At 46.3% G+C, this 21,845-nt stretch overlaps 1 protein-coding gene across 1 annotated transcript; it reads left to right on the top strand.

Moving 5' to 3' along the window:
- The first annotated feature begins 3,350 nt into the window (after window positions 1-3,350).
- Window positions 3,351-10,756, top strand: LOC138489616 (apolipoprotein A-IV-like). The gene is made up of 3 exons (XM_069617316.1): window positions 3,351-3,399; window positions 6,857-6,983; window positions 9,664-10,756. Exons 1-3 carry the CDS (start codon window positions 3,351-3,353, stop codon window positions 10,571-10,573), a joined length of 1,086 nt encoding a protein of 361 aa, XP_069473417.1. The 3' UTR covers window positions 10,574-10,756.
- The last annotated feature ends 11,089 nt before the right edge of the window (window positions 10,757-21,845 follow it).

The raw sequence follows: 21,845 nt of genomic DNA, 5'->3' as shown, positions 1-21,845 counted from the left end.
CCACTGTATTTTCCAAAAGTAAATGGTAGGGGGGGAGTTCTCCTCTGTTCTCATCCCGATTTGCCACCTGTTGCTTAAGCATATTATTCTCGGCTCGTAATGCCTGCATTTCGTTGGTTATTCCTTGTATGGCCGCTACTAGCTCCTGATATTGCTCTAGTGACGCCATAGGGGTTCTTGGGCGTTGCAAACTGTTATCGATAAGACTAAGATCCCCTTCCGAAGACCCCTCCTCACCTGGGTCCGTTAAAGGGTCGTCAGAGAGCTCCTTCAGGTCCTTCGTCCTTCCTTTCCCACCAGTTCTTTTTTTCTTTCCCTTTCGATCATGAAGGTATGGGCGGACTCCCCCGGAAGCCACCCTGCCTCCGTGAATGTAACACAGAGGGAAAGGGGCTCTCCGGGGAGCTAACCCCTCGGATATCAGGGAAAAAGCCTTGCGGCAAAAAACCCTGCAGTTGCAGAAGTAGGTATCAGTGGAAGCGATTGCCAAGGAGGATCGTGGTAACTGGAGCGGAACGTCCCTTGATGTAACAATCCAATTTACGCCACGGAGGGAGCCGGTTGAGAAAAGGGAAATTAATGGAAAAGCACAGAGGGCAAGGGCGGCTAGCGCAAGAGAAGGGGGAAACAAGCAGCAGCAGAAGGCAAGCAGAAGGGAATGCAAAGAGAAGACAATACACACAAGCGAGCGTACCGTCTGCAGAACGGTTGCAACGCTCGGAGCCTTCGGCAGTTAATGTTTACATACCGTGGCGGCCATCTTGAAAATAAACTAGAACGCTGATACAGACGTCGGTATCAGCGTGATGGCCTATCAATGGCGGCACCACCTTGTCCATAATCGCCACGGACGAATCCTGACACCAGTATATCAGTGCCAAGCAAATGTCTATCCCATACCCACACAAAAGCCCAAACTGATGGCCTGGCCAATGGCAGTTTGCTGTGGTCAGGCATCACTTGCCAATCTGCTGTGACTACTTGGTGGACATGCCATTGTCCATCCCTTTTATTGTGCCCCTCTCCATTAAGCACGGGCCCCTGTTTTTTGTCTTTTTTGTGTGGTCTTTTGCCCCTTTTTTGGCTCCACGCCACCTCTCGCAGCCTGGGCATGAATGGTGCCAGCGTGGCCCGGGCTACCGTAACCCGCTCCTTGATTACTCGCCTGGAATGCATGTTTCAGGGAGCGTAAAAGAGACATCAATAGCAAAGAATCCGGGAAACGTGGTGGTCCAGGAGCTATGCCCGGCACCTAAAAGCCCAGACACTGCGTCTGTGAGCTAAGCACTGGCTTCAGTGAGCTGGGTGCCACCTGCAGTCACGGGCTCGAATCCTAGCGGAATCCTGGCAGGGACGACTCATTGCTGCCCCCTTCAGTGGGCGATACATTAGAAGTGGGGGAGTTGCAGTATGAACCGCTGGGCACACCATGAGAATCAGGTCATTTGTTGGTAGCTCTTCATTACGGATCCGCAAGATGTGCATTAGAAAACTGCCCCACCCGGGTCAGCAACCAGATACTGAGGCCTTGCCAGCTTTATCAGGGCCCTGTTCATGCCAAAGGCAATGACACGCCTGGATGCCCCTGCCAGGGCGGCAATAGCCACTCTCTGCTAAAGCCTCGGCAGGATGGACTCCTGCGGTGGTGACTGGTGCAGTTTAGGAAGCACTTATCATAGCACTACATGGTCTTACACGGGTCTTAGTGGGCAAGTGGCTGCCACACTGACCACCTACTCAGTCTGTCAAGTTTACCTGCCAGTACCTCCTCCACCCCACCCCTTGTCAGATTCGTTGTGGCAATGCATGCACATGACCATAGCCTGTCTAAGAGGCGCGTGCACCCATGAAGGGTTAACAGAGACACCCAGGGGAGAACAGGGGACTTTAGACAGAGCGGGCCAGTAGCCCGCCATCAGCTTCAGCGGGTGACTAACTCATGCCAGCATCACCTGCTGAGGTCACCATCATCGCCATCAGATAAGGCTGTGCCCGCAGAGGCCACCAGGCGGTGCCTGGACTCCAAAGGTGCCACCTTCCCTCGTGTCAGCAGGTGCCACGCCCCGAAACCAGGCTCCGGTCTCCTACATAAATACCAGCGGCACACCAGCGCTGGCAACAGCCGCAGGCCTACAGGGCAGAGTGAGCAGAGGTAAGGCTGCAAGGGGGGTCCCTGGGGGCACCTGGAGGAAACAGGATACACTGCTGCTGCGAAGGGAGGCGAGGAACAGGGGCTGTGGGGCTTTAAGTGGGATTTGGGGCCCCAGGGGAAAAGGATGGGGGAGGGTGGAGGATGTTAGACAAGCAGTATGGAGGAAAATAAGAAATACAAATGAAAACGTTTTTTTAGATTGCCCTTCATGCCGGATTCCACCCTCTGAGCACAGTACTGGCACTGGGTACCGAACCTGTGCTGCTCAGTTTAGTTTTGTTTACAGGACCAGAGCATTGCCCTGAGCTGTCCTGGGAAGGAAGACAAGGATAGCTAGGTGCCATCGACATTGCAGTGATGGGGGTTTGGGCGAAGTGGCTGGGGGTTCTGTGGACATCCGAGCCCCAGAGACACTGCGCTGATGGGATGGTTGGGCACAGGGGTGGGAGGGGACCAGGGACAGTCTAGCTGGAGGGGTGAGAAACTAAGATGGCGTTTGAGACACTGCTCTTCTTAAAGCTGCACTGGATCTTTATGCGGTAGGTGCATAGGTAGGGTGACCAAAGTAATTCATAGTCTCACAACACCATATACTATACGGGGCCCTACGTGAAACCACCCAACAAGGAACTCCATTTGTGAGTCCATGTGGGCCTTCATAAATGGCTTGCTTGAGGGTACAGGGGTGCGTACGGCCTCAGCTTCAGCAGGGAGCGCGAGGGAGGAGGAAATGAAGACCTTCCGCTTTGTAAACTTTAACAAAAACGTAGATTCTCCCCACGAATGCCGTAATCCTCATAGACCCTTCCCGAGGTTCCTGGCCTGCATGCAGGGGATCCTGGATCTGTAACTCTGTGGTGAGGATCACAAGGAGAATCCACTGGGAATAGCCCGAGCTGTGGACACTGAAACTCAATGATGCTCCGAGTGAGGACCGCCCTGTGAATAGATCTAGCCCTCAGTATGGTCTACTGGCCCCCATGCTGAGTGGCTGTTGCACTGCAGCGTGGTGGCCACATGGCCACGTTCAGGTGGAACTTGGGATTCCAATCAGTGTCAGTGGTGGCCAATTGTCCACTAGACCCAGGCCTTATTTCTCAGGATCTGTCATTAACATTATGATTCCTCACTGCTGCTGCATTAACTTCCAGATTCCTTTTACAGTTTCTAGATTCCTGAATCTGCCTTGAAGATCAAGATGTTGGTGAAGGTCATTGCTGTCGTGTTGGCCATCCTTGCCATTACAGGTAATAAAATGTCCTTGGACTTCCGTTAATTCTGCTTTTACTTGCATTGCGCTTAACACTGGTGCTGAATCTCTTTCCAAGTCTACCAACTTTTAGAAGTTAATGGAACTGAGTGAGAGAAAGAGAGAGAGAGAAAGAGAGAGAGAGGGAGAAAGAGAGAGAGAGAGAGAGAGAGAGAGAGAGAGAGCGAGAGAGAGAGAGAGAGGCAGAGGCAGAGATGTGCCCAGGATAATAATATTTAGGCCAAACGGGGACGTTGGGTTTATAACATATGTCTCCTGAGCCCACACTGTGGGTAACGCACCCAATTCACCACATCTCTTCCTTTTAAATATTTGATAAAAACAAGTCTGGTATTTGGGATCCCCTTCGATTAGGTTAATACAATTCCTATTGCAGATTATCAGTCCACGCGCAGTTTTCTGTTATACTTGCTCCAATATCAGACTCTAGCAACGACTTTAGGCGTTCTATGGATCCATGCTGAGTCAGGTGAATGGCCTGTCTTGAAATCTCCAAATGGCTGAAGGGATCTCTTTAATATTACCTGTCACACAGTCCACATGGCTGAGAGTAGGTGAAATTCTTAATTTTGCTTTATGAAAGTACATTAAGCCATTGAGCCCAGTCACGGACAGCACAGCACAACGCCACCCAGTGGCCATCACTGAAAGTTCACCTCGAGTTAAGAGCCGGATGGGCAATGCATTCTGGGTATGCAAATGAGTTGAAATGGCTATTGGACAGTTTAGTAATTCATGCAAGTAAATAAGACAAAAAAAAGAGATGTGTATAACTATATACTTTGGGCCTCATTACAACCCTGGCGTTGGACCATGGGTGCTATTAGCACCATGGTCCATGCCGGATTCCGCCATGGTGGATGGCGGATTTACCGCCCCATTCCAAGGTTGGCGGGGCAGTAAATCCCCATTCACCATGGCCGCTTCCCTATTCCCATTTTTGGCCCATAGGGCTCAATGGGAATGGGGAAGGCGCTAATTACGGTACCGTAAATTACGGTACCGTAATTAGCACCAAGATCCCTTAGCGGGTTGGACTTTAACGCCTGCAAAAAGCAGGCGTTAAAGTGTGAATCGGGCGTTAAGGGTTTAACGGCGCCGCAGCCTTTTACGGTGCCATTAACCCCTTAACGCCAGGGTTGTAATGAGGCCCCTTGCATGTACATAATTGCACAGGGCATTATGTCAAATATTCAAATCACACATGGGCGCCCCTCCAAATGCACAACTTCTTTCTGTAGTCCATATAAATGAACCTGACAAAATACAAGAAGTTAACATAGGAACATGTCAGGCAAAGCAAGCACGGTTCACTTCAGGAGGACACATGAGTGTAAAAAAGAGCATGGATATCGAAAAGGCGCTGCAGTAACATAGGTGGATTAAAACATTAGCAACTGACCTGTTTTATTCTAGGAATTGAAATGTCCATTGCAAGAAATACGGAAGCAAAGTCGGGGCGCTCAATGTTACCCTTGTCCTGTATGAGAAGGCCTTTCACGTCAGTATTTTATATTCTGGTACTTTGTAGTTTTTTTCTTTTCACATTTTAAAATTAGGAAAACTACAAGTCACAGAGTTCTAAGAAAAAGAAAACAGGAAATGATCAAGCTTCAATTTCCAAATTTCGGGGCAAGAAAAAGAAAGATTTACAGAATTCCATTTCTAATGCAAATAGAAACTTCTGGCACAGGGAGTTCCTCGAGGTGGGGCATTCTGGGCCACTGGTGCCGGGGCACTGTCTATTAGAAATTAACACGGATTCGCCGATCATGCTAATTCTATTCAATGCCAGATGGTAAATACTATATTTTGCACCTATTTAGTGTCAATTCACACATTGTGCTGCACATTTAGAAAGTGCAACCTTTTGCACTGTTTTGTTGCGAGAGTAAAGTCACTATAAACTGGGTTGCCTGCTTGAGGGCCTTCTCATGTGTGGCAAGGGGACACTTGGGAGCTCTACACTCTGAATTAAGACTTGAGAAGTTGACAGATTCATTCAAACAATACATGAATGCTTCCAGATGTTATAGAGGAGATTAACTGATACATTGAAAATAAGCGAGAACAATGCAGCAAAGGCTGCTAGTGGCACACAGCTGTAGGCACCTGTAGCGTCATTGCATTTAAATGGACCCCCAGTTTGAAGATCAGAACAAGAGGAGGGTTAGCTGAAGAGCACAGCATGGGGCTGCCAGGCACCTAGAAAATGAACAAATGAATGGACCCCCAGTTTGAAGATCAGAACAAGAGGAGGGTTAGCTGAAGAGCACAGCATGGGGCTGCCAGGCACCTAGAAAATGAACAAATGAATGGGAGGGGTGAAAATATTAGCATCTCCCATCACCCCTGCCCACTTGGACTCAGGACCCATTGCCCCATGCTGCCCCTGCATAGGCCAATCCCAGCCGCAGCTCCCTTCAGATGGAGTAATGAATACCTTCCCAGATGCTCCCTGGTGTACTGTGGCAAGGAGCTCTGTGCCGCTGGGGCGCTTACCCTCTGCCCTCCCAGAGTATTGCTTCTGGAGTGATGCATTGGACTTGGAATGTTCGCCATCTTCAACAGGATCTCCGTTGATAGTTTTGCATAATTTATACTGGTAACCAATGACAGAGGAGGCTCCCGAGAGGAGTAAATGTTGGTTCAGCCTATAGGCGCCAGCTGTGTAATCTGATCGCCATCTTGGACTTGCTGTCATGGGTTCTCAAAGGCATCTCCATGAGTCGCAAGCCAGATGTTAAATGCAGCATCTGCACTGCAGACCCTGCAATAGGCTGGGGGCGTCATTACTAATTTGGCTGTGGTGGTAAACCGGTATTTTATAATACTGATTGTTTTACCACTCCAACAAAGTCTGGGTTTCAGAAATAAAACCAATCTTTTCCATGTGGAGTAAATTTCCTTCCCACAAAAGCGCGAGCACATGTGCCATTACTTTGTGTGGTGATACTGCATGTGAATGTGTAGTATTTCCCCTATGGTGAATAACTGAAGGGTCAGTGTTACTCAGAATCATGCAGACCCGTCCTGTTACGGCATGCTTTAATGGTAAACGAGTTTGCTGACCATTTCACCAGATTCCCAATGAGGCCATTAGAATGTTCTCCTCAAATGCAGAACCCGGTTGTCCCGTTGCACCCCCCACAGCACCAGTTTTATTGGGGAATTCCACCGTGCACTCATTTTCACCAATTAGGGCATCCTGCCCGCTGGATCCCATTGGTCCATTTCACTCCATTGCTGCTACAACCCAATCAAAACTAGGTAACTGAATGCTATGTGTAAGAAACACTCTATGTGATGTATACACACACTTTTATGTTACTGAAATGGGCACCTACAAGCAAGTCGACTTGATGAAAAAAATATTGTGTATCAATCTTCATTTTGTACATTTATTTTGTTTTTTTTCTCAACCGTAACACCAGGGTCGCGAGCAGACGCGAGCACTGACCAGGCCTCAGAAGCCTTCTGGGACTATTTGCATGAGCTGAGCAGCAACGCCAAGGGGACGGTGGAAGAGATTCAGCAATCTGAAATCAGCAACCAGTTAAAGTAAGCACGGTCCAATCGTACAACTCCAACTATCCAGCGTAAAAGCCCCCTGTTAGAAATCCCTCTGTGAGCTCAGCTGTAAGGTTTGCCCTGTGCCAGGTCATTTCCCTAACCATCCTTTCACCAAGCTCTTGATGGCCTTCCACTAAGCATCATTGTCGGGTATCCTTCCAAAAATCCACTGTCTTGGAAATTCTTCCACTAATTCTGAATGTTAGACTTCCATCCACCAACCACTACTCCTTGAACTCCCCCTGCCAATCCCAATGGTTAGAAATGTTGCCACAAACTTATTACTAGAAATCCTTCAGAAAGCCCTCATAGTTGACATCCACCAAGTTCATCTGCTTTTAGGCCCCGTTGTTATTAACCCGTTGCTGTAGGGGATAGGAATGCACCCCAATTTACATAGGAAGTCACTGAAGTCCCGAGACCCCAAAGGGTGAAGCCTTCCACCAAGCCCCATTGCTGGAAATCTCTTTCCAGAGACTCATGGTTAGATATGCCCCGGTCAAGCCCTGCTGGGAAACTTCCCCTTTTATTGTATGTCTTTTGCATCTCTGACCCACGTCATATTGCTGGATATCCCACTGCCTCATTGTTCGATATTCCTTTGTCAGACCTCATTTTTAAATATCTCTATCTGAAGTCTCACTGTCAGATCTCCCTATCAGGGCTAAGCAAACCTTTTACAAATTGACTTGTAGGTCCCCATACGTTTCAACTGAAATTCCGGTTGGTTCACTGATTCCAAAGTTTTTCTTACCACCCTATTCTCCGGAAGTTCATTTCAGAACCATGGGTCTCCATGAGAAGTTCTGAAGTTTTGGCAAAGGTTTTGAGTGGTTTTAGTTGACTAACAATCTAAGAAATTGAATGGACACCTTTGAAAAAATGTAAGGCTGTAGGAAGGAAGAGAAGGGGATGGGGTAAGGAAGGGTTTAAGGCGAGGCTGGGGGAGTGAGTGCCAGAGGAAATAGACCGATGTGCATCGACAAAATCTTATCCAAATACTACAGCACATTAACCCCTCTGCAGTAAAATATCTCAGTAGGTTAATGCACCTGCTGCAGCAAACTCTGTGTAATCTGTAGGTCCCAAATTCAAATCAGGGTAGGAATCACTCAGCCATTCATCCTTCTTAAGAAGATAACACAAGTAGAGTTGCAGTTAGTGATTGCGAGATCATCGCTGACCTGCACCTTCTCATGTCTGGGTCATAGTCGGCCACATGTTGGCTGTGCCTGCTGCCTAGGTCTGCATGTGATCTTCTCTGAAGGTCAGTAACATGAGCACTGCTCTGGTGTGTAACATTAGGATATGGTGAGACATAATTTTCACAGGCCCAATCCTAGTCCAGGTCATCCTGTTAGATATTCCTATGCAATGCCTCGTTAGTTATCTTGGTGCCAAGCCACGTGATAAATACCCCAGTGACGCGCCCCCCTCATGGTTAGTTATCTCGGCTAGAAATCTTTGCAACACATGTGACTGCTAGACATTCCTAATTGTGAAATATCTCATTGCTAAACCTTGTTGCCTTATATCCCTGTGGCAAGTGTTGATTTGAGATACCTCTTTAACAAATCTCATTATTATATCTCTCTCTGCTAAGACACTTCGTTAGACACTTCGTTAGATATCTCTCAGTCAGATATTAATGTTTGAGGAATTGGTGCCCAGCCTTGTACTTAGATATACATGTGCCAGCCTGATTATCAGATAGTGCTGTGCCAAGCCTCATTATATGTAGCCCTTTGGCAAAGCCTTAGTAGACATCTCTGCCCAAAGCACCCTTGTGACGTGTCACACCGTAAGGCCCAACATTGACACATCGGCCTCGCAATCATAAGCTAAGCTATCACCTGTACAATCTTTAAATATTAAAACTTGTCATGTTCTGACCGGTAGTTACAGGGCCATCTAAAATGCCTCTCATTGCTTTTTACTGGTGTCCAACCTTTGACCCAGGCCTGTCGTCTTTAACATATACTCCCTCTGGGTCCCTGCACATGCTCGGATGAGTGGGGGTAGGCGCAAGAATAATTTCTCTTACTGTGTAATGCAGTTGTGCATTGGGTGTTCGATCTGCCCACTACCATATTCCAGACTTGGATTTCAGGCCACATTGGTCTCTCATTTTTGGGTCCAATTCAGAGGGCCAGAATGGTCTGTGTGCTCTCATTGGCCAGAATTGCCAGTATTCCCGCCAGTATTCCCGCCAATCATGTGGCAGAGCACTTCAGGGACCATGTCAGGGCTGCTGTGCATTCATCTTTGCACAGACCCTCTGCTGGCAGAAGTCAGAGCAACATTCTAAAATGTCTGCTTTGCGGTAGAGTGGAATCATGTGGGGTCTGCCAATTCTGCTCTTTGAGTGAAAATGTTGACCCCACCTACCAATGACCTCTCTTTTGGGATATTGAGCTTCTGTGGGACTCTCCGCTCTACTAAATTGCTATTTACTACCTTCCCAATCTTTTAGGGGGCTTGGTTTCAGCCTCTATGGCAGTTCCCCTTCTTTCTTTATCAATTGTTTAAGTGCCTACACAAGGTCTAATAAGGCCATGGATAGGATAGGAAAGAAGGGATTGGGTCAGAGTTCGCAATGTAAAGAAGATAATGCAGAATATTTCAGCAGAACTGTGAAAACTGAGCCTGTGTCTCTATTTCTCCATAGCACCATCATTCAAGACAACATCCAAAATGTCAATGTTTATGCCAGAAATTTAAAGAGCCAGATCCTTCCATTCGCCACCCACATTCATGCTCAACTCACTCAAGACTCAGAGAAGCTTAAAGCGCAGATCCACCAGGAGCTGGAGGAGCTCCACATAAAGCTGTCGCCATACGCCGACGAGGTCCACCAGCAGCTCAACAAGAACATTGAGGAGCTGAAGCTGAAGCTAACACCATATGCTGAGGAACTTCGTACCCGCGTCCAGGAGAATGCAGAGGAGCTTCGTCAGCAGCTCTTCCCATATGCCCAGAAAATTCAAGCCAAACTACAGGAAAATGTGGGCAGTCTCCAAGAGGTCCTCACCCCATATTCAGAGGAGTTTCAGGAGAAATTCAATGAAAAGGTGGACCAGGTGAAGGAGAACCTGAGCCCGTATGCTGATGAACTCATGGTGAAAATTGACCAGAACGTTGCTGAGCTACGTAAGAGCCTATCTCCTTACACCCAAGGTGTTCAAGATAAACTCAACCATCATCTTGAGCTCATGACTTTCCAGATGAAGAAAAACACAGAGGAGCTGAGGTCCAAGATCTCTGCAAACGTGGAAGACCTGAGGGAGAAACTGACTCCGTACATGGAAGAACTCAGCATGAAACTCAATGACAATGCAGAGGACATCCGTCAAAGTTTAGTACCTTACTTGGGAGACCTCAACAAGCTGGTAAACCAGAGGATCGAGGAGTTCAGCCAGGCTGTCTCCCCTTATGGAGAGGACCTCAACCAAATAATCTTTGAGAAAGCAGAGGAGATGAAGCAAAAGCTGGGGCCATACACAGTGGGTATCCAGGATCAACTGGACCTACTGGAGAAGGGCATTCAGGAAACAGTTGACTCATCTATGCCCAACTGAATGTAGACCAGTAGGTCGGTGAACAAGAACAGTGTTACCCTGAACCTGCTTAAACATAATGGACAATATAGCGATAGCACCCTTTGGCTGATTCGAGAGCTATGTATATTAACTGGGGCCCAACACCACCCAACTCAGTTATGGATATTTGTGAATTAAAGATCAACGAGTTTTCGTAGTAAAGATGTGACAGTCAAATGAATAAAACAACAGATGAAAGCACAGGCCTGCACTGGTTACTGTCTTTTTCGTTCAACCGTTCAAAATGGTTAATCGGGGCCAAATGGGCAATGACACCTAGTCGGTACCCATGTTATATGTGATATGTTATCTTATGTTACTTAATGTCACTTCATCTTATGTTATACTAGTGGTCCACATCCAGAGTGATTCCTGATTCAAACTGTGGAAACAACATTTGCAAATTAGAATGGCTAGGGGATAAAAGGAGGAGCCCGTAAATGTATTATGCAGATGTGTTCCTGATGATGCACAACCTCCTTTCGACTAGACTCAGAGACCCTCATAATAAGGCCGGTGGATCTTTCCCCAGAATGACTGCATGCAGCATTTAAAATTACTGCATTCGATAGGTGCAGCAAAGCACCTAATCGCGGCATTGCCACTGGTACAGAAGCCAACTGGGATCCATGCAATAGAAAATACTCCCGACCAGTACTTGCCCAGTACATAAATAAGGGGCCCAGCACATCATGGAAACACACCATTTCGTGCATGTAACCTCCCTTTACCCCCTCACCAGTGAAACCCCCCACCCAATCACCCTTTCACCTCTCTACTAATTCCCCACTCACTAAAATCTTGCAAGCTTCTACTTCACTCACTCCCTTCAGAATACCCCCCAGGTCAAGTGTGCTCAATACCTGCCTGCTCTACCCATCCTCCTATCAACAAGCGAATCAGTGTCAATCAATGCTTCCCAAGCTGGGGGCTCTCCTTACAGCGGTCCCACGCCTGTTTGACCCACCAGAAAGAATGCAGGATTTTCATATCGGCACACAGGTAACGGGTACTTCCGACCTGCATCCATCAACACCGCAGGGTGTTCCCACCTGGATTCCCCCTTTCTGACTAACTCCTCCAATATGCCTCTTTTAACAGACCAGTGGGCAGCGAGGTCTCACCATTGGCAGAAGGGCACCATGTAAGACCACTTATTTTATATGGCCTTATGGCAGGAATGGAATGGATCCAGATTTTTAGAAATACTGCATGTGTGGTGGGCAGCCATATAATTATGGGTAGAGCCGCGCCAGGAAGACTGTCTTGACTAGAAGAGCTCAAAATGAGCTGGAAAAAGACACATGCTGGCCTCCTGCCTCTCCAAACCCACAACACAAACCTCATACCGAGAGCAATGCCTCCCCACTACCCACAAAACCCATTTCTTGCACCCTGCCTCCCCAAACCCACAACACAAACCTCATACCTGGAGCCATGCCTCCCCCCACCGACACACAACCCACATCTTGCATCCTACCTCCCCAAACCCACAACACAAACCTCATACCTGCAGCCCTGCCTCCCACCACCCACAAAACCCATTTCTTGCACCCTGCCTCCCCAAACCCACAACACAAACCTCATACCTGCAGCCCTGCCTCCCACCACCCACAAAACCCATTTCTTGCACCCTGCCTCCCCAAACCCACAACACAAACCTCATACCTGCAGCCCTGCCTCCCCACCACCCACGAAACCCGTATCTTGCATCCTGCCTCCCCAAACCACCTAACTTATACCTGGTGTCCCAGTCTTTGCAGATGCAGCAGAGTGAGTTAAAGTAGTTTGCCCAGGATCATAGACTCGATCTACAAGGGGTAGCTAGGAATTCAGCCGAGACTGCACTTTATATACGTGACCACATATCTTCTCAACTCTAGATGATAGAAATAGGTTTTAATGTATGGGTTTAAAGATCTCAAATAATAATCTGTTTAATGGAGATGACCTGAAAAAAATACTCGCCACATTATAATCCAACCTGGCAAATGCATAAATCACTATGTGAATATAAAAAAAGAGTACGACTGTAGCTTTCATTTACCGCATCCTAAATGGAAGACTCCACGTGTAAAAAGTTAACATTTAAAATTGTAGCTAAACAGCACTAAAAAACTAAATAAATAAATAGATACATGGAAGACTACAAGTACCAGACTGTAAGGCAATGTCAGCCTAGGCAATCTCCTATGTTATCCTGAATGGGATCTATAACGCACACATGTTTGCCCTACTCAGGGCACCAAGGCTCTAGCTGCTGCGTGAGCGGCCATCAGGCGTGTTGCTGTGGCATTGTGTATTCAGATAGGTTTTCAGCAATATCCCAAAAAGGCGATCCTCTGCTTCATGAAGAGTGAGCAGCGGGGCCTCCCAGAGAAGCCTGGAAGGGCAGCAACCCCATCTTTGGTGTCTAGCCTTTGGGGTGACACAGAGCGCAGGTGGATGTGTAGATAATATTGGAGCTTTGTTGCCAAGGACTCAGGACCATTTGAATATAATGTAATGGTTTGTTCCATGGATCGTAGACACCGTTTGAATTGTTATACATTTCTCTACCGGGAACAAAGGTCATTGCTTCGGTGATAGTGTGAAGTTAAAACTCTTAGGGAACAGTCCTATTTGGACTCTGAAGTTAAAAGTGCATTTTGCACATTTCATCCCCTTGAGCCTTTCGTGGCAGCCTTAAAAACCAGTCCAAGATGAAAACACAGAAACCAGCTTTTCAAAATGCAAAAACCTATCAAATACAGGGCGTATAACATGATCTGTGCCTTAAAATCATCGAACACCTTTGAAAGGAAGTTCCCAACAATCGGCAGGACTAACTTCCTTATCCAAAAACCTGAGGATAATCTGAGCGGTGAGTAAAGTTCTGCCTCTGGGTTCGGTTCCCTCACTGTGGAGAAGCAAGTTTCAGCTTATGCGGCTCGTCATTATATCCCTGTGCCGCTCTTGATGGCTCATTTGGCGATAGATGAAATAAGCCACCAGGCTCCCCTTGTTTACTCTTCTTTGGAATAATGTCCAGGCTTTCGTTTTTCCTCCAGGCTGCTATAGATCCATTGGGAAATGTGGGTCTACCACCAATGATTGAAGCTTCTCATGGGCCATGGCCAATAGATCCACTCCTTTTGGATTTATGGGGCCCCCTGTTTTCTGGGTTGCAGTTTGTGTCATTCCGTTTGGCCTGGGAGAGTCCAGGGCTATTTTCACAGCAGAGGATTCATGCTCCAGGGCTTAACTGAGGAACACTGGTTGCAGCAGGTTGCTTCTACCACCACCTCTTACAATGCAGATTCTGCTCAGCAATTCCTGATCCATGGTCATAGCCAAACACTTGCATGAACCATATAGCACCTTTCATCACAGTGCTTTACACAATTTAGACCTGGTTAGTTTCCAGTGATGCTCAATGTGTAGCTCACAAGCAACGTGTTGTGTGTGGCACCCTAAAATGTTGCTCATCAGTTGCTTTGGGGCATGGTGTGGAGTCCAAGTAGAAAGAGGCACTGCCTACATGAGACAGCACTAGCAGTGTAGCCCGAGTCAGGAATATGAGGGAAGGCTAGCCAATCAGCCTGTTCTGGCAGACAGACGTGATGTGGAGGCATCAGCAGAGTGGGCTAAGTGTTGGGGAGGAGGTCTGTTTTTGAAGTGCACAAGGTGCCTGGAGGAGCAGCTGAGATGATTCTTAAGGCTGCAGATTAGACAGGCTCTAGGGTGAGGACGCTACTGGTGTTGAAATCAGAAATAGCAACAGTCTACTGGTGCCCCCACATTTCTTCGCCCATGTGGGCATGTAATACATATAGTCCTAACAAGGCACCGACTGACAGATATTTGTGACCAAGAAATTAGTGCTGCCTGACCATCCCAGTGTGGAGGAAAAGGCAGATACATGTAAATTAATATAGCTAAATAATGTTCTATTTGTACAAACATTTACCTATAAGTGGAAGAAGTATACTGATTTAAGAAAGACTAGGCAACTATCTTCATTACTAGGCCTAATGTATCGTAGACTCTTCATTTTATATTACATGCTTGCAGTCATAATGGAGAGATACAAATTTGACAACTGTAGTTGTTTTTGCTCATGCATAGTATTCTGCTGTCTTAGCGAACTTATTTAGAAATATTCTTACACTGCCAAAACACAACCAGATCTCATAAACAGAAGTTATTTTAAAAGAATGCTGATAGAGGAGTGTGGTAATAATTGCATTAAGGCTACATATCGTTGTTGGTAATATCGTGAAGACAGGAAAAGTGATCTTGATTGTCTAAAAGTGCTTGGTGCCTCATAGAGGAATATTGTACCAATTGGAAAGACTGACAATCTCCCTGGTGAGGTCATAGAATCTTCTGTTTATTGCCTTGAAGTCAAAGTAGTGAGAATGTTATAAACTCTGCTGATGCACGTGTACAGGAGGGCGGAGCATCCTCTGACGGGCCCATAGGTCAGAGCTCACCCTCTAGTGCCTTTGAAATAAGATAGCTGCACCTTGTTGAGGTTAGGGTGCAGGATTCACTTACTCCAACACACTTCAATAAGGACGACTTAATAGTTTGGCAAAGAGAAGTCCGTTTAATGACAAGTACAAAAAACGGGGAAACAAATGGTAATCATCAATGATGCGATCGCCTGTCTCACTTCAACTCCCAAATTCTTCATTCAGACCGCAACTTTTATGGGCAAAATTCGTCATCAGTTGACGAGCTAAACTCATAAGTTTGTCATGCAATTCTATTGGTCGGAAAGGTAACTTAAGTATGGGTGTTATATCTGAATATGGTAACAGAGTAAGCGGATTGGATAGTTCTTATCGGGAGGGCGTCTATGCCCATCCCACTACATCACTCGTGATAGACATCAGTACAACTACGATGTCTTATTGGTTCTACCCGCTATAAGACCCTAGATTATTTGGTCCATTGTGATTGGGTGGGTTACACGCCTAGGCATAAATCTCCACTTTAATTAGCAGCATGCTGAATAGACACCCAGATGCGGAGTGCCCTATGATTCACCCTGCCTCCCTTCCATCAATCAGTACCTTTAGGGCTATGTGTCAATTAGTTGGCTAGGGATGGCCTCAAGACTGTAGTTCTTATCAGGAAAAGTTATGGCATCCTCGGGTTCTGGGTGACAGACGTTGGTACTTCTTTACCCTTGGCTGGTCACGTGTCTGTTCACCGTGAATCTGCTTCATTTTCCCTCTTATTCGTGTATTTGATTCTTCCATAGCCTCGCCACCTGCATGGGGCCTCCTTATCTCGACCTTCACTGGTTGGCTGCTATGCTCTGAAGTTTCGACTCTTCAGAGTTGCTGCTCTCCTCCCTTCCTGGAGTTGACCTCGAATTCCCAGGCATTGAGCTGCTTCTTACTGAGTTTCGATTCCACTCTTTCTTTCGGCTTTGGCTGAAATATGAATCTTGGCCTTGTTAGTCCCTTGCAGCCTCGGCTTAATTCTGCTTTTACAAAATGGAGTCACACTTGTATAGCGTGCTTCATTGAGGTAGATATATACTTGGCGCATGCCGCTCTATTCCCCTACTAAGCATTGCAAGCAGTACCGTTTTCTTAGCTTCTTGCGTTCCAAGCCTATTCACATGCATTCAGTTAGTCGCATATTTCCTTCTTCCTTCATGGTTACGTTTCTGTTTGCTAACATCGTTTCTTCTTATAAGTCCATTACATCGTTACTCTTTGTTTTTAGTCCTTGTGTGTCAGTTTTTGTTCGTTGTTTATGTTCATTTGTTGTCACCATCTGTCCTCCCTTAAGACTCTCTGGGTCTCTTCAGGGACTGTTTGTAAGTAATCTTCATTTCGTATCAGCTGCTGGTATGGTTGTCTCAGTGGGTACCTTGCAGCCCACGGTTGTCTAGTTATTGTCGCTTCAATAGGTGTACATGTCCCTCTGATGGGCACTGGACAGAGCCCCACCTTGGCTCTCTGTTGGTTCATTTGCTCCCTATATGATCACATATCTTGGCGAGTATTCTTCTGGCATTTCGACATGGGCGGCTGGAGTGCAGGCCATATTTGGGACCTCCTCTAGACACGGATGGGGAAACAGTGGTGGGATTGCTTGGGGATTACGCGCTGTCTCTTCCTGTGCTCACCCTGCACTGCTGCTATTAAAGATAAACCAAACTAACCTCACCCAAGATTTGAGTTCTACCTCTGTTTCCATGACACCAATGAAGAACATGCCATTGCTGCTGTAATCAGCATTGAGACCTACCCACCAAAGAATACACACTTATTGGGGCAGACATATTTTACAGTCACTACACCACTTGGAGCAGACCCACATCGGGAGGTGAGCTGCTGGCTGGAACAGGCACACAGTCTGTTTAGCAACTCTTGCTATCAATCATGCGTTCCGATGTAGGTTGTAATGGGGCTATTGGCAGAAGCCTAGCATGTACATAAGGGGAAAATAAGTCAAATGGATACCCAATTGTCCATGATTAAAAAGTTTAAATTCCCTGTTTTTGTACAGGCATTGTTTTTGTACAAATTATATGTTAGAAATGCCCATAATCGTGGCATTGTCTTTGTCAATAAATTACAATTTTCTGATACTTTGCCCAGTTGACAAGTATACACTGATGGGGAAAATAATGGAGCAACATGACCATGTTTGTGTCCTAAATAAAAATGCCTCCTTCTGTACTTTTGCAAAGCTGGGACGTGCACAATCGGTGAATAAGTGGCATGAATGCCCAACCTTTCTGTTAAATAATTTGCATTTGACAGTCACATTTTAATTGTATGCCAAAATGCATCATTATCAGAAATGTTACATAATCACTGCAATATCCTGGTGGAAAAAAATGCCGGATACTTTGCCTTCTGGCACATGGATAATGGAAGAATAAGGCCATTGCATGCCATATTGCCTATTAAAAAGTTGCAAGTAATGATTTGTAATTACCAGGAGTAAATGATTTGCAATATACATCAAAGTAAAAACCCAATCCATTCTGTAAAGTGTTCTTCAAATGCTCCAAGTTGTGACAATAGATTAGGCTAATGTGCTTAAAAATTCACCACTTTCGACTAAATATCTTGAACGGTAGCCCAGAGAAAGAGCCCCCAAATCCTTCTGTAAAATGTTATTTTTTCCCTAAACACGTTTTGACCAATTCGAGGGAGATAACCCCAAAACCCCCAAAGAAGTGATTCTTTACTGGTCTTTTTTCCTTAAAAATACACTTTTGGATACAAAAGATTTGAAAATTCCTTAAGGCAGAACCATAAGATTCACCTGTAACATATGTTTTAAATGCTCCAACTCACGGCCATTTATATTGTCCAAATGTGCTTACTTAAAAGGCCACATTTGCCATTGCTTATCCTTAAATTCTTAGGGGAGAATTATAAGCCTTCTCTAATAAAGCAATAAGCCCCGTGCCGGAGGGGGGTGGTGCACTACCACTTCAGGTAATGTTGCTAGGACCTTGACGCAGGCCCCAGGGCATTTACCAGAAGCGGTAATGCCCCCCCACTGTGAGGGGCTTATTGCGATTAGTACCCCGTGCCATTAGAACAGGGTACTAATATTGTCTTTTCTCAGTTGTTTTTTTTAAGATGGCCGCCATTGAACGTGATACGCAGTCCTTTCTCCCTTTCCAAGGCAGCCATCTAAAAAAAAATAAACAAGATGGCCACAATGGAATGGGAGAGTGGACTACATGTAGTCCCTTCCCCCATTCCATGGCGGCCATTAAAAAGAGAGAAAAAAAGAAAACAAAGAAGATGGCTGCATGGAACGGGAGAAGAGACTACACGACATTCCATGGCTGCCGGATCATCGAGGGACATTGCAGTGACCTTGTCGGGCTGGTAACGACCCGGCGAGGGCCAATCAGATCGCTTGTTGCAAACTGATTGACCCTCGCCGGGTGCTGATGTTTCTTAATTGCTGACAAATTTTTGAACACTTTTCCAATGCCCTGTTTGCCACACAATCTCCTTACCAGTTCTTGTACAATCCATTAGAGTCAAATGCAGTGAAAGGCCTTGACCAGGATTGCACTTGGTCTATATTTCTGTTAATTGCTACAAATTAGCACATCCTCTTAGAAATAGTAAGTTTCTTACCGTTGTAATTTCTGTTGCAAAAACGTTTCCAGCCACTGAACACTGCTATGTTACATCGAAGTACGGATGTTGCGTTGTCACCGTTACATTTGCTACACATTTAGTTTGCTTTGCCTACCAAAGGTTGGGCAACCCTTTATAATAACCAGGTTTCAATCATCATTGGCAAGGTAATGAACTTTCATTTCAGGGAATTCACTTTAGAACATCAAACATTTGGGCGTATATTGGCGTGTGTACACCTGTTTTGCTGTACCTCATGTGTTTTACTGTTCAACCTACTTTTTGCTCCGTACACGGGGCTACTTCTTCCCCTCTTTTCAGCTGCAATTGGGAGTAAAGCTGAAATTATCTCAGTCTAAGTGGCAGTAGAGACCACAATCTTATCATTTGGTCAGAGTCCTATAAGGACTGCTTTAGAGTTATCTATCCGACTGCTAATTTGCTTATTTCAGATTCTTCAAACATGCCGAAGATGATGTTCACTGATTATTTATTTATTTATTATATTTGACGATAGCACCGAAGAACGGGGGGGTCTCACAGCGCTACAGAATGGTACAGTACAGGTAAAGGAGTTACAGTATTAGTTGCAAGAAGTACATTTCCGGTGGAGTCGGCTACAGTAAGGAGGCAATTGTAAGGTTCAGACAGTACATTTCTAGTGAGGTCAAACAATAGGATCAGGAATATTTATTAAACAATACAGTTTTTACTTTTTTACGAAAAAGCAGGTAGGAGGGTTCTTCTTGGATACAGGGTGGTAGGGAGTTCCACAGGGTGGGAGCAATAACATTAAGCTGGAGCCACCAGCTCTCTTTCTGTTGAATCTGGGGATGGTATGTGAGGTGGAGGAGGAGGGGTGCAAGCTGCGTACGTTGCTTTTTTTTGTGAAACAATGGGTGAGGTGGGGAGGGGCAGTGTTCTGAAGACAGCGATGAGTGATAGACAGGATTTTGAACTCAATGCGTGCCTTAACGTGTCTTAATAAGAAGTCAATGCGCTTCACGTCTCAGTAGTGAGATGTGATCTGATCTTTTTAGGCCCCAAATTGCCTGAGGGCATTATTGTGGATCAGTTGTAGTTTGGTGAGGTTTTTCAGCGAGGCTCCAGCAAGGATGTCATTGCAATAATCAAGTTTACTTCCAATGATGGCCCTTGCTAGGGTGAAGGAGTTTCTGGTGATAAGGAATTTTCTGGAGAGGTTGATTAGTTTGGTTGAGTAGGCCATGGACGAGGCGACTGCCTTGACATGTTTCTGCATGTTTAGCTCTGAGTCAAGATAAACTTCCAGTGATTTGATGTGGTTGGATACGGGGGTGATATTCCCATCGATGAAGAAGGAGGCAAAAGCAGGGTCAAGGTGTTTGAGGCAGTGCGAGGAGCTGATGATAAGGACCACCGTTTTGTTATTATTCAGATAGAGATGGTGTGTAGTCATCAAAGCCTGTGTAGGAATGATTAATATTGGCCAAATCGAGTTTGTGATTGCCAGTGAGTTTGAGGAGTACCTGCGTGTCATCGGCAAGATTTGTGTATGGGATGTTGAGGCTGTCCAGATGGTCAAAGAGAGGCTTTGTATGCTTATGAGTCGGTGAGAGGCAGGATCCTTTAGGGATACCATAGGGGATGGGGTCACTTGCTTCTGCCCCCAGATGTGATCGAGCTGAATAATAAGGTCGAGGAGGGCTGATTCTGTATTTGGGTCTGAACCCTGATTGGCGAGTGCCCAGTAGATTGTGGCTTTCAAGGTGGGTTTGAAGTTGTGAGTAGGTAGTACAGTCCAGAATTTTCAAGAGGTAGGGCACTGTCGTGATAGGGCGGTAATTAGTGGGAAGGGTGCAGTCTGGGGAGGGTTTCTTCAGGAGTGGCGTGACCCAGGCTTCTTTGATAGAGATGGGTACTGTGTGGGATTTGAAGGAAGCATTGATGAAGTTGGCAATAGTGGGAGCAAGTGGGTCAGCACACAACTTGACAAGGAGGCCTAGGCAGATTTCGCCTGAGCATGTAGAGGCTTTGAGGCGTTGGATGGTATTGAGCATCTCCATCGGGAAGACAGGGGTGAAGTGAAAAAGGGGGGTTATGGGATCACAGGGGGTGATGAATGCAAGGGGGTCCGACACCAAGGAATGAAGGAGGGATTTGTTTTAGCATAGTTTTGTCCCTGATGTGGTGGGTTTTGGTAGCTAGGGCTGACTGTATAAGGGAGCACCAGGCCATGCTTTTTGGGAAGCTGTCAATAGGGGAGGGGGGCTGGAGTTTCAAGCTCCTTGAGGATTTTAAAGAGCTCTCTTGTGTTGGAGCTAGCTTCGTTAATTCTGATGTCGTAGATGCTCACTTTTGTGGTAAGGATAGCTGTTTTGTATGTGTTGGCAGTACAACTGAAGGCCTTCTTATCTGTGAGGGTAGGGTTTTTCTCCAGTGATGTTCTTGGGCACGTTTTAGTTTCCAGAGGGATATTAAATCCTCAGTGAACCAGTTAAGTTGTAGTTTTGAGGGGGGCATGCTGGTCTAAGGTGCTGAGGAGCACAGCGTTGTAGGCAGTGGCAATGGCTTTTGGGGTTGGTGCATTCGAGGGAGGCATGGATGGTGGGTTCCAGTAGTTCCTTGGTAAGTTTATGGGTGTGTCTGGCACTGATAGCTGGGAGGTCACTTGTTTTAGGGGTCAGGTGGCAGCTGTGCACATGGTGAAACAGATCAGTGAGTGATCTATACAGAATACAGGGTCATTGGAGATGACTTGGACGGGTGTGTTGATAAATAGTATCCAGTCAAGGATCCGGCCTTTTACATGGGTGGGAGAGGAGGCAACTTGGGAGTTCATCTCATCGAGAGCTGTGGTGAGGGCAGTAGACTTCTGATTTGAAGGGTCTTTGAAACCTAGGCTAAAGTCGCCTAGGAGTCAAAATGTGGTTTTAGGCTTGACGAGAGGGGCAATGAGCAGGGGGATGTCGCCGTCTGGGGTTCCAAGGTTGTTGGGTTGGCAGTAGAGTAGTAAATGTTGATGGATGTCTAGGGCTGGATTCAATCTTAGCCAGCAAAGGTGGGAGGGGGGAGGCTCTGATGGGCAGGGTGGATATGGAGATGATGGCAACTCCTCCGCCTTGGGTACCCTCTCTGTCGGCTCTCAGAAT

This window comes from Ambystoma mexicanum, chromosome 9, assembly GCF_040938575.1.
Source record: "Ambystoma mexicanum isolate Mex_15411 chromosome 9, UKY_AmexF1_1, whole genome shotgun sequence".
Lineage (NCBI taxonomy): Eukaryota > Metazoa > Chordata > Amphibia > Caudata > Ambystomatidae > Ambystoma > Ambystoma mexicanum.
Note: the sequence above shows the minus strand (reverse complement) of the source record. Positions and strands in the feature narration are given on the sequence as shown.

Bases quoted from the DNA above. Each gene is read 5' to 3' on its own strand.
- LOC138489616 (XM_069617316.1), top strand. From the start codon at position 3,351: ATGTTGGTGAAGGTCATTGCTGTCGTGTTGGCCATCCTTGCCATTACA. The intron at 3,400-6,856 runs GTAATAAAATGT...CCGTAACACCAG, and splicing joins GGCCATCCTTGCCATTACAG to GGTCGCGAGCAGACGCGAGC. The intron at 6,984-9,663 runs GTAAGCACGGTC...ATTTCTCCATAG, and splicing joins GAAATCAGCAACCAGTTAAA to CACCATCATTCAAGACAACA.